The 12,266-nt window shown below is 42.9% G+C and overlaps 2 protein-coding genes across 2 annotated transcripts; one reads left to right on the forward strand and one right to left on the reverse strand.

Moving 5' to 3' along the window:
* Positions 1–169: 169 nt before the first annotated feature.
* Positions 170–7,397, reverse strand: znf366 (zinc finger protein 366; the record flags this gene model as incomplete). The annotated part of the gene is made up of 7 exons (XM_079222294.1): positions 170–585; positions 684–858; positions 2,782–2,973; positions 3,514–3,664; positions 4,024–4,191; positions 4,280–5,283; positions 7,323–7,397. The coding sequence occupies 7 exons, from the start codon at positions 7,395–7,397 to the stop codon at positions 170–172; spliced, it is 2,181 nt and encodes a 726-aa protein (XP_079078420.1).
* A 2,164-nt stretch (positions 7,398–9,561) lies between these two features.
* oxt (oxytocin) lies at positions 9,562–11,151 on the forward strand (the record flags this gene model as incomplete). The annotated part of the gene is made up of 3 exons (XM_079221625.1): positions 9,562–9,681; positions 10,036–10,240; positions 11,006–11,151. 3 exons carry the CDS (start codon positions 9,562–9,564, stop codon positions 11,149–11,151), a joined length of 471 nt encoding a protein of 156 aa, XP_079077751.1.
* Between the last annotated feature and the right edge of the window lie 1,115 nt (positions 11,152–12,266).

Genomic DNA, 12,266 nt, shown 5'->3' on the forward strand with positions numbered 1-12,266 from the left:
CGGTTTCAGTTATAGACACAGGCACACTTTACTTCACTTTCCTGTCACAAAAATAATCAGTCTTCCCTAAAACCTGCTTCTTCTTCTCATTCTTTGTCTGACTGTTACGACTCTTCTTCATCCCTTGGACCCGTAACTCCCATCAATTCACATGTGCGCGAGCGATGCTTCATTTCACCTGTCTCTGATCCACTTCTAGCTCTGCCATCTCGGATGTCTCTTCTGACTGCTCACCTCTGGGATCTACAGAGTGTCCCTCTGCAGCTGACTCCCTCTGACACGTTTCTTTCTGCTTCTCCTGAGCCGGAGACCCCTGCCCTCTCTCCTCCAGCTCAGCCATGTACTGGTCCTCGCCTGCCGCCTCGTGTTGGTCCACGTCGGGGCTGTACTGGCTCCTTCTGTACAAACTCTCCTCGTCCTCCTCCTGACACGAGCTCCCGGGGACGCTCTCGCCATCCGACTGGGAGAGACGGAGGCCGGGCAGCCCCGGGGGCTTCTGGGAAAGGTCAAACGGTTCCTCTTGGCTGAAGCGGGTGAGGAGGCCCATGGGAGTGGACATGCAGAATCGGCCTCTTCGGCGAAACACTGAAGTCAGAAAAATTATGAATTACAGCGAGCAACTTTTGCTGCAATAAATAAAAAAAATCAATAAACCATCGTCAGTATGTGTATCCTATCCTTACGTCTTTCATCCAGTCCTCTGTCCATGACGCCGTGTTTGACCTTCATGTGTCTGGTGAGGTTTCCCTTTAGCGTGAACTTGCTCGGGCAGTAAAGGCATTTGAAGGGTTTGCTGTCGGAGTGGAGATGCATGTGGCCCATCAGGTTGTGCATCCTGTTGAACTCCTTCCCACAAAGCTGAGAGACAAAGGGAGAGAAATGTATAGCGCCATATAAGCAACTTAAAATGTGCACATGGCTGACGTAAAATTCATTGAAACTCAGCAGAGCAGCTTCCTGGAGTCTTTGCTGGCGCTATAGCGGGTTCCCCATTTCCAGTATTTATGCTAAGATAAGCTAATTAGCTTCTGGATCAGGCTACATGTTTACCATACAGACATGAGAGTGGTAAAATGTCATATATTTCCCAGGATTCCCTATTTCAAAGTGCTTTATCATAACTCATTATGATGTATTTATAATTGGCTGTGGTGTGGATCATTTTGACTACTTCATATACCAGTTTAGTCAATTTGAAATGATCATGTCATATTTATATCAGCAAAGTAACTTGTAACTCTTGCTGGTGGATAAATGTTGTTGAGTGAATAAAAATTAAATTATTTCCCTCTGAAATGCAGTGGAATAGAAGTAAAAATAAATACCACAAAATAGCATGCAAACAAAGTATTTGATTACTTTCCGCCACTGACTGTCGTAAACACTATTCGGGGAAGCAAAAACAAAAGGTCAACAACACCATCCACCTATTATTTTTCTTTCTCTGCCAAATCTCCTTTGTTGGCTAATTTGCGCAGACTGAGCGACACGTAATCATGAATGAATGTGCAGGCAGTCAGACACACCCTTTCTCCCTCCTCCTGTCCTTGTTTTCTTTCTTTCCTCTTTGTCTTCCCCCCTCTGTCTCTCTCTCACTCCCTGACACACACACACACACACACACACACACACACACACACACACACATACACACACACACACGCACACACGCACAAGAAAAACAGAAAGAGAGAGGAAGCAACATCGAGACTGGGCCAGGAGGAGAACAGGGAAGGGCAACTCCTGCGCTGTCCTTCCTCTGCATTCTTTTTTATTAGGGTGGTCCTTTCCTTCAGGAGGAGAGAGGGACTGTAAACTGTCCAAGAGGACCGTGAGAAAACAGGAAGCTCCCTCCAGCAGCAGAGAAAGCGAGATGAAATCTATTTGAGGGCCCTTTTCTCCGGGGAGGCTGGGGGGGCCATTGTTAGAGAGGCAGTTTGTGCGGCGATATCCTTCCTATGGACAAGGAGGCTCCTACTGCCAAAAGCCTCTCTGCTATCTGGTCATCGTCTTGAGCCAGACTCTCCAGAAAAGTGGGGAAATCCTTAAATAGCAGCTAAATATTAAAGGTTCTTGACTGTGATTATCAATAAATGCACATTGGTTAATTAAGTTTTCAATAAAAGTAGCACCTGGAGTCTCAATGCATATCCAAACCCCTCACAGTAGAATACATTGCAGAGGCTGAGAGGAGAAGAATTAATACCATTATTATGCCAGACACTTAACATTTGTTAAACGTTTGTTTATGTTGCTGTTTATATGTTGTCTATCTTTTACTTTCTTTTTTTTTTAACTGTTTTTGCACTATGTTTATATGTTTTTGCACTATGTTATATGTTGGTTATAGGTTATATGTTGTCTATTTTTTAGCTGTTTTGCACTATTCACTTTATGTCAGACAGTAGAGAAACATAATTTCAGATCCTCTGTATGTTTGCACAAATGGAGGAAGTGACAATAAAACTGACTTTTTGACATCAAGCTTAATATTTTTACACCAGTGGCTTATTACAAAGACTAGAAACAAGGGGAAGCCTAGCTCTAAGTTTACAATCTGATTTGTGTATGAATTCTAATGAATGCAATGACTTCTGAGCTTTAGAGGTGCTGATAGGTGCATTTATTTTGTCTTTGGATGGAGCTATAGGCTCGCTGATTACCCCCGTTTCCAGTCTATATGCTAAGCTAAGCTAGCTATGTGTGCTAACTAATCTTTCTCTCAGTGAGCGAAAGAGGAACTGAAGGCCAAAACACAACCCAAAGAAAGATTTGACCAACCTTGCATTTATAGGGCTTGATGTCCGAATGGACGATCATGTGAGCCTTCAGGGTCTGTTTTTGGACGAAACTCTTGAAGCACATGTGGCACTGGTAGGCCCGAATGTTGGTGTGGATGAGGACGTGGCGCTTCATGTTTGCCAACAGGGTGAACTCACGCCCACAGATGCGACACTTGTGCTCCTTCACGCCCTGAAGAACGAGAGATGGTGGAGGCAGAGACGTAAAGAATGTCTTTATTTTAACCTCTTTATTTGAAAAACAAAGTTTCCAAAGATACCATATTTTTTTGTTTTTTTTTGTGAGAAATTTGTATGAAATGATATCAAGACATCAGAAGACTTGGGTTTCAACATGTCGCTCAATGTAAACATCATACTACTTCACATACTAACTACCGTATATTTCATACGTCAAACAGTGTGGAATCAAGTTTGTATGCACATAAAGTGGAAATAAAGATGAAAACGGGATGTTATGGTATTAAAAATAGCTTCAGAAACCTGATTATTTGGGGAAATTGCTTTGAGACAGCTGCCAAAACAACCTGTTAGGCTAACGTCCAAACTACTTCAGCTATCCGAAATGTGCACAAGGAATAATGGAAATGTCTTGATTTGACAGCAAAATTGATAACTCTGTTTGATGCCCAAAATCCATGTCTTTGCCTCCAACAAGTATCTATATATGAAAAAATGCGGTGTTTATCTTGGTCCTCCTAATCATACCTACTTTGTGAGTGAGCGTGTGCTGTTTCAGGTGGTGCGACTGGATGAACTCCATCCCACACTCGCTGCAGATGTACGGTCTGATGTCTTTGTGTTTCATCATGTGGTTCTGAAGCTGGCTCGGGTACTGGAACGTCTTCTGGCACTCTGCACACCTGCAGGAACAACATGTCGCCTCTACGGTTAACCGCTTTATTGAGACAAATAGAAAGCTTAACTGTTAAAGCAGAAGTTCACGCGTTTGCTTTCTGAATTAGATGAGAAGATCGATACCACTCTCTAATGTGTGTACGGTAAATATGAAGCTATATGCAAGTGTATATGGAACACATGGTTGTCTTACGTGGGATCATGCGACTAGCTAACTTGCTAAGCTAACTAGCTACTAGCTGTAACTTCATATTTTGTGATTGGTGTCTATCTTTCATCGAGAAAAACGGTATTTCCCAAAATGTCCAACTATTGTGTTACGAATACAATCATCAGCAAAAGGAAGAAGCAGTTTTGTGCTCACCTGTACAAGGTGGGGCCGCGATGGCCGGTCAAATGCCTCTTCAGCTGGGCCAGCGTGGGGAAATCCAGCCCGCACTCCACACACACGTTCTCCTGTCCTTTGTCGTGCTTCAGCTCGTGGGCGCGAAGCTCACTGGGGTACGCAAAACCTCTCCCGCACACACTGCAGCTGGAGGGGCGGGTAAAGTTTGTGAAAAATCAGCGTAAAAAAAAGAGGACAGTTGAAAATAAACACAGTCTGCTGTCAAAACATCTACCTGTACGGCTTCACATCACTGTGCTGCATCATGTGTCTCTTCAGGTGGCTGGTCTGAGTGAAGGCTTTGTGGCACACCTGGCACTTGTGTGGCCTCATGCCCTGGTGGGTGAGCAGGTGTGTGTGCAGGTGGCTCAGCTGCTTAAACAGCTTCCCACACAGGTGGCATCCATGTGGCTTGATGCCGTTGTGGCCGAGGATGTGCGTTACCAGGTTGTACTTGGAGGTGTAGGACTTCTCACACATGCGACACTTCCATCTCTTCTGGCCTCCGCCCACTTCTACATAATAACTGTCATCCACGTGGACGTTGAGACCGAGCTTTTCGGCACTGGTCTGCCCACCCCGAGGGGGTCCTTCGCGGCCGCGATGCCCGGGGCGGAGGTCCTCTCTTGGGTAGAAAGAACCAGGAGAGAGGTGCATGACGGGGCCAGGCATGAAGAAGGGGTATGGGAGGAGGCTGTGGTGGAGAGGTGGGAAGTATGGAGGATGGAGGAGGAGAGGGGAGGGAGACCAAACAGGGGAAGGACTGAGAGGCTCCTGTTTCACCTGCACAGGTAGAGTCATACCTGGTGATCTGTGATGAAGCTTCAGGGTGTTTAGCTCGATCATACCGGGGATGGGCTTAGGAGGGTGGAGGGAGAAGGGGATGTGAGAGAGGTGCACCGTCTTCTTACTGCGGCTTTCGTCAGCCGCCTCCACTCCTCTGTCAGGAGATTCACCTCCTTGGGCGTCTACTTTGAGAGGCGTGCGTTTGCGTTTTTGGGATCCTTCCTTTTGGGCGTAACCGGGACCGAGCATGGGAAAGAAGGCCGGGGGGCTGAACGAGCTGTAGTCTCTGCTGGGTGACATGCTGGGGTATCTGGGAGGGGAGAATTTGGGGGGCTTAATGTTGAGCGGAGGTGGGCTTAAGTAGAAACTCAGCCGAGATACTTGTCTTAGCTCCTCTCTGAGGGGTGACCGTCTTGCTGGTGAGAAATTCACTCGGTCCGTTTCCATCTTTCTCTGCATTAGAAAGAGTACAAGAAGAAAGAGTACAATAAGAGGTTACAGTGGTGGAAGATGTATTCAGATCCTTTACTTAAGTAGATGTTGCAATACCACAGTCTAAAATTACTCGTAAGTATGTAATAGAGGCGAAATGTAGAGCAAGTAAAAGTACACGTTCTGCAGAAAAATAGCTCCAGTGGCTGATATAGTCAAATATATTACATTAGATTATTTATTGTTGATGATGGAGCTGATCACAAGAAACATTTTAATGGGTGATGATTAGATGACTTAGAGGTAAAAAAAAAAACCTGTATCTTTACTTTTTAATGTGAAATATTTGATAACTTTTCCTCTAACAGATATTTAAATTTAACCTGCTGACCTTTTATGAGGAAAACTGTCTCTTTGATAAAGGGCCCCTTTTCGGTCAAAGCTTGTTTATTTCAAGATCATCATATGTCTTCTGAGAATGATTACAGCTATGATTACAGTAAAAAAGTACAGTATTTAGAGTAGGAGAGTAAAGTGAAATACCCAAGTGAAGTACAAGTGTCCAAAGACTCCGATCTGGTTTCTTTTCTGATATGAAACTGTGTCTGAAGGTTTCTGTGGAAGCGATGTAACTGCCTCCACGCACAGTGTTGACACCCACACCTTTCAGTGTTCAACCTGAAACCTACCACTTCTTTTTTTCTCACAGATCTCCTCCTCTCCAAAAAGTAGGAAGTTATCTGTGAAATGTTCACCTCCACCTCACGCACACTTTTTGCTTCTCCATGTCGTTTTTTCTCTCCTCTGTTCATCTTTTTCTTTTTTTTGTTTGTTGCACTGACAGCCAGGAAGAACTTCCCCTTTTCTCCTCCACTGATAATGCTATACAGGATGTTTTAATCTGTATCGCTGTGTGCAGCCTGAAGTCAGTGGGCGATTAGATAACTGATACATTTAAACCTGTGAAATTTTAACATGTCATAGCTATGAATAGCATCTCCACTGCAATGTGCATGTCCATGCTTCAGTGTAGATGATGGTCATGGGTGAAAAGATGACGGTCAGAAGGGAACTGTCTTACTTCTGCATGACATCTGAAATGTGCTTAGCAATGTTGTATGTATCTATTCTGTTCCTGTAAATAGCTCGGTGCTTATCAATGAGAAACTACTATCAATCCACTGAAGCACAGTTCTACTTTATGTCTGCTACATGTTCTCTGTTGGTTGTTGCAAATGCTGCAACTACACTCGCCATACCACAATGCACATGCAATACAACTGCAGATTATTTTCAATGTTGATTAATCTGTAGATTGATCTCAAATAATCGTCTGAGATCAACCAGTTTAAATTTCTTAAAAATTCAAATACATCTTGTCATCAATGTCTTGTTTTCTGACCCAAACCTAAAAGGAAAGCAAAGATAAGCTGCAGATTCTCATTTATATGCTGAACAATTTTTTTTTTTTGTGTGTTTTCGCTTTAAAAATGCCATGAGATGAAGATCAGCGTAAAGATGACAGATACATTCACATTTCATATAATTCAGTGTCATGTTGTTTCCACAAAAACAAAAAACATCTCTCTGAAAACCAGGAATATCACTCCATATCAATAAATAATGGCAAGTACTTAGAAAGCATAGATCACAGGCAGAATGCAAGAAGAATGTAATTCTGCCACTTCCAAAGATTTTGCAGCACTTTCAGATGCACACTGAAATTGTCAATAATTCCCTTTCAGTCAGTTTCAAACGCTCCCCTGGAAGTGAGCCTGGTCTTTTATCCTCTTCACCTCTCGCACTGAAGTTGCACTATGCAGAGACGCCGGGCGCCACTTTGCCACACCATGCATTCCAAACCATCCATTAAAAGCTGAAGCTCCTCCTCATATGCCAGCCAGTGCCATGTAAGTGTGTGTTTGTGTGAGGCTGCAGCAAATTCTTGGTGTGTGTGTGTGTGTGTGTGTGTGTGTAACTCACCAGTTGAGTGTAGCCAAGTGTGTTTTCTGTGATGCTGTTTGTCTGAAGTGCTGCAGCTGCTGCTGCTGTTGTTGTACCTGTACCTGCGTTTCTCTCCCTCCTGCTCGCACGGCAACCCTCCTGACAATGAGCCGCCCGTCCACGGATAGCATTTGAAGTGACTTAAGAAAGAGAACAGGAACAATCACTTTGTTCTCATTTTTCAGATGAGTACCTTCGGAGAGAAGGAAGGAAGGGAGGGGAGAGGAAGTCAACAAGCCGAGTGCCTTCCTGCAGAAAAATAAGGAAACACTAGATAGACATCTCCTTTTCTCTATGAAAAAGGGATTTTGCACAGCTTTTGGAGGAATGGCGAAATGTGATGTTGCAGAAGAAAACAATGCAGTTTGAATGTTTAGCGGCTGTGAAGTGGAGCGATGGGCGAGGATCTCAGTCTGTTAGAAGCAGCTCTTTCTCTTAACACAGCTCAAAGAAGCGCATGTTAGTAATGACTGATTTCATAAACGTTAATGAAATCATTGAGATTTCAAGCACTAAAAGCACTTTATGTATTTTAGTTTGCAGCAGATGAAGTTCATGGTAAAGCCAGTTAGATGCATATTGTGCATCATACGTGGCGCTGCACGATAACATAGAGATAACGTGAAACATGTGGTGTTAAGTTCTTCTTTCTTTCTTCTCTCTCTATGGCCATTTTTGGTGCTCCTGTTATTTTGTCCACCCCTAGCATAAGCATGACGGATATAAACAGTAACAGACGAAGGAAAAAGAAAGCATGGATAGTTAAAAGTGTCACCACATCCACTAGGAGGCAAGAGCGGCCCATTGTCTGAGTGGCACATGACAACAAATCAGAAAGTAATGTGAGCCCACGTCTCGATGTCAAACACAGGCGACGTTTTGAATTTATTTTTGATAGAGATGAGGTGGCAGTTAGTGGATCTAGGAGGGAGCGGCAGTAATTGAGCTCATATCATTGAAACGGGGAAACTGTTTTTTATGGTCTGTGGCTGATCATTAGCTGTGTTAATTAGCCCATAAAAGCAATTAACCTCAGACCTGCACAATGTGTGCCTCAATTTCTGCGAGGAATTAAGGACTTTATTAATAGAAAAGAATATGTGTAGTGTGTGTGCGTGTGTGAGTGTGTCTTTGTGTTTCCTCGCCATTGTTTTTGTTTTCAGCAGGCCGAGGTGCAGAGACAAACTTTTTTAAACCAGCTTTTTGCAACTTCCTCATCTGTCCTGGAAAATATGAATGTAAAGGAGACATATCATGCTCATTTCCATGTTCACATGGGCATTTGTGGTTGCTACTGGAACACATTTACATGCTTTAACTGTCTGGATACACCTGTATTCACCCTCCGTCTAAAAAGCTTCGTTAGCTTGGGTCCATGTTTACTTCCTGTCAGCTGATGTCATTCATCTCAACTGCAACCGTAAATAAACCGAGCCTTTAGAAAGTTTAAGTTTAAAACTGTGAAATGGTCGATATGTATTGTAAATAGTGACATCAACACCGTACAGACATCCTGATGGCTCGTTTTAAAGGCACATGTCCTGAAAATTGTCTTTGTGTATTTCTCCATGGATTGAGTGTTTTCGATGCTTTCACATTATTTATACAGCACTTAGACCTGCTTAATGATGATAATACAAAAATACATGAAGGTTTTACATTTTGCACTATGGAATCTTTAATTAATGAATTGATTTAATGACATTTTTACTGTACTTTCATCAGTGGGCCATAAGCTCAATCACCATTGTGTTACCTCCTTTGACGATACTTTAACTTTAACGAGGATCTTTGAGATTGCCGCTTGTATTCACTCGTATCCCCTCATGCTTCGTATTCCATCTCCCCATTCACTTCCTGACCTCTCTGACATCCCTGTCCTCTCTTACATGCGCGGTCACGCACCACGAGCCCTCCTGTAATAATTCTCGAGAGCAAGAATCAAACCAGGGCCACAGACCTGCCGGGCCCTTTTGACCCGGGCGGCCCAGTGGTCAGCTTCATTTCCGGAGGTGATAGGAACTAAAACGAGCTCATTAAGGATCTCTAAGTGTCTTTTGGGTTTCTGTGTCACTCTCAGAAGAAGCTCTGGAAGTATATAAGACATCTCAGAGGCACCAAGAACAGAAGAAGCATCAAGGGGCATCTGGAAGCAACACATCCATCGCATCTACGTCAAGAGATTAAGCAACAAGTGAGTTTTTGTTTCTGCAGATTAGTGTCTAGATGTTGTGGTCAGTGGATAGTTTTGTACATTTGGAAGTTAACTACTTTTTTTCATCTTTCTCAACAGAAATGACTGGAGCTGCTGTGTCCGTGTGCCTACTCTTCCTCCTGTCCTTATGTTCAGCGTGTTACATCTCTAACTGTCCTATCGGGGGGAAGAGGTCCATCATGGATGCACCGCTGCGAAAGGTGAGCTGCTTTTCCCAATATATATACGGAAAAAATCATAAACTAACCAATGTCTGCTAGGTTCAAAGAGTTAATTTTATTCATATTGCCCAAAAGGGTTTTATAATCTGAACATCATACAACACCCTCTATAATCATAGCTTTGATGTAGATAAGGAACAACAATTTATTAAACAGTACATGTCAATGTACCTCCTAAAACATTATATTTTTAGTTTGGACTCTCATGGTCAAATAAGAAAAAAGGAAATAACAACTAAGGGGATTGTTATATTGACAATGCTAAACAATGTGCTAAATTGCATCAACATATTCTCAATAACAGCTATAATAATCAATAATTTGCTCTTCCAGTGCATGTCCTGTGGCCCCGGAGACAGGGGCCGCTGCTTCGGCCCCAGTATCTGCTGCGGGGAGGGCCTCGGCTGCCTGCTGGGCTCCCAGGAAACGGCTCGCTGCGTGGAGGAGAACTACCTGCTCACCCCCTGCCAGGCGGGAGGGAGACCCTGTGGATCTGAGGGAGGACGCTGCGCCGCTTCAGGAATCTGCTGTGATGCAGGTCAGGATGTCCTGAAGTGCATTTGGGGAGTGGTGGAAGAAGTATTCAGAACTTTTTCTTGAGTAAATGTCGACCTCTGTTAAAATAAAAGTCCTGCATTTCGAACTTTACGAAAGGGATTAAATCAAGACGTATTATCAGCAACATTAACTTAAAGCATAAGGTTCTGTCGATTAATTATTATACCATTCGCTCTTAGTTACTGCATTGCATTACTATGGAACTATCGTTCCATATAGTAGTATATAGTATAACTATATACTATGGTTGACAACTGATTCTAGTTTTTTCCTTTCCTATTGGGTGGTTTAATTGACTATAACAAAGCATTGGGATTTATTTGCTCATGATTCGTGTTTAACATCTGAATCTGAAAAGCTAATAGTTGTCTTATAGTGTCTAGTGGAGTAAAGAGCACAATATTTTCCTGCAGTAGAGTAAAATCACTAAACAAACTTTGAATTTGAGGAGTAAATGTACTTGTTATTTCCCACCATATATGATTGATTCATGCTATTTTCTAGCAGATTATATGGTATTTCAAGCTTTGTTTCACTTAAGGGGAACAAATCAATCCATGTACAAATAAATAAGCAGCACGCTGTGTCTTTGCATCTGAGATCATGCGATCATATGCCCTCTTGTTCTGAAAAGGTTCACAGTCCTAGGTCAAACCACCTGATAACAACATATCTGCTGTAACACACAACCCAGTTCTTATCAATAACTCCTCTTTTGCTTGTTTCTGTCTGAACCGTTTTACAGAAAGCTGCACTACAGACCAATCCTGCCTCGTCGAGGAGGAAGGAGACGACCAGAACGGCCAATTCGAAGGCAGCGACCCCGGTGACATCATCCTCCGGCTCCTGCATCTGACTGGTCTCAATTCTCCCCATCGAGTTCACCAATGAGCTGCTGCTGACAGCGAGGTCTCATGGGAAACTCTTCAGCCGTAGAGACGCCGTGGGACTTGTAGTTGTGTAGTTCATGTAGTTGTACCTCTATGTTTGTCATTGCTCTTTTCCCTGGAGTACTTCTGTAGAGTGCCTGTGTCAATATATTTTTATGTATGAAAAGAGTGATGCTTATTGACAGTGATGATCCAGATATCTGCATGTTGAAATAAAGTTTTGAGAGAGTATAAAATGGTGTTGGGTTTTTTCAGTTAGGATCCCCACCTGGCTAAAACTTGGCTTCAGTTAACCCTCTGAATCGTTTTTTCTACGGAGCAAAGGACAAGTCAGCATGAAGCTTATCGGGCTGCGGCGCTACACTCTATTCCACTATCAACGTGCAAAGACCACTGTCTTTATCTTTTCAGATGGATCCAAAGGGTCCTCATATGACGGTGTGTGTGTGTGTGTGTGTGTGTGTGTGTGTGTGTGTGTGTTATCGTGGCACAACTCAAGTGACACAATATCACTGTTGCAATAGTTATGGAGTTTTTTTAGTACGGTAGTCACCTTTGATCCATTTTTTTTATTTTTTACTTGGTGGTTTGACCACAAGCTCTCATTCAGTTGTCGAGGTGAACGCTGTAAAACGAATGAAACAAAGGAGGTTGATGAACTATTGAAACTGTGTATGATTGCACCACTTTGCACCACTCTCTTTTTTCACAAATCTTATCTTGAACCTGGGGACCTGAGTAAAGTCTGTGTAATGATCCTTTAATACGTAAAGGATCATTACAAAGATAAAGCAGTCTACGCTGCAGCAGGGCTTTTCTTATCAGGCTGCAAATATATTACACAATAATATTTATGAATTTTTAATTTGTGAATATAAACTACTTCCTTTTCTTGTGAACCGGGTCAATAGCACCATAAGGTGCCTTTAGGACTTCCCATTTCCAAAAAAAAAATTTTCATTGAACTTCACATGCATTGTGTTACGTAGATGTTATGCTGTTAGAAATGCATTTTGGTCAAGCTCCCACACTTTTTTATAAATTAACTGCATGTAGCCAATGCACTTGCAAACAGCCACATATGTCTACCCTGTCATGGACACGTTCAAAGTAGAG

Source organism: Taurulus bubalis (genome assembly GCF_910589615.1).
Source record: "Taurulus bubalis genome assembly, chromosome: 8".
NCBI lineage: Eukaryota > Metazoa > Chordata > Actinopteri > Perciformes > Cottidae > Taurulus > Taurulus bubalis.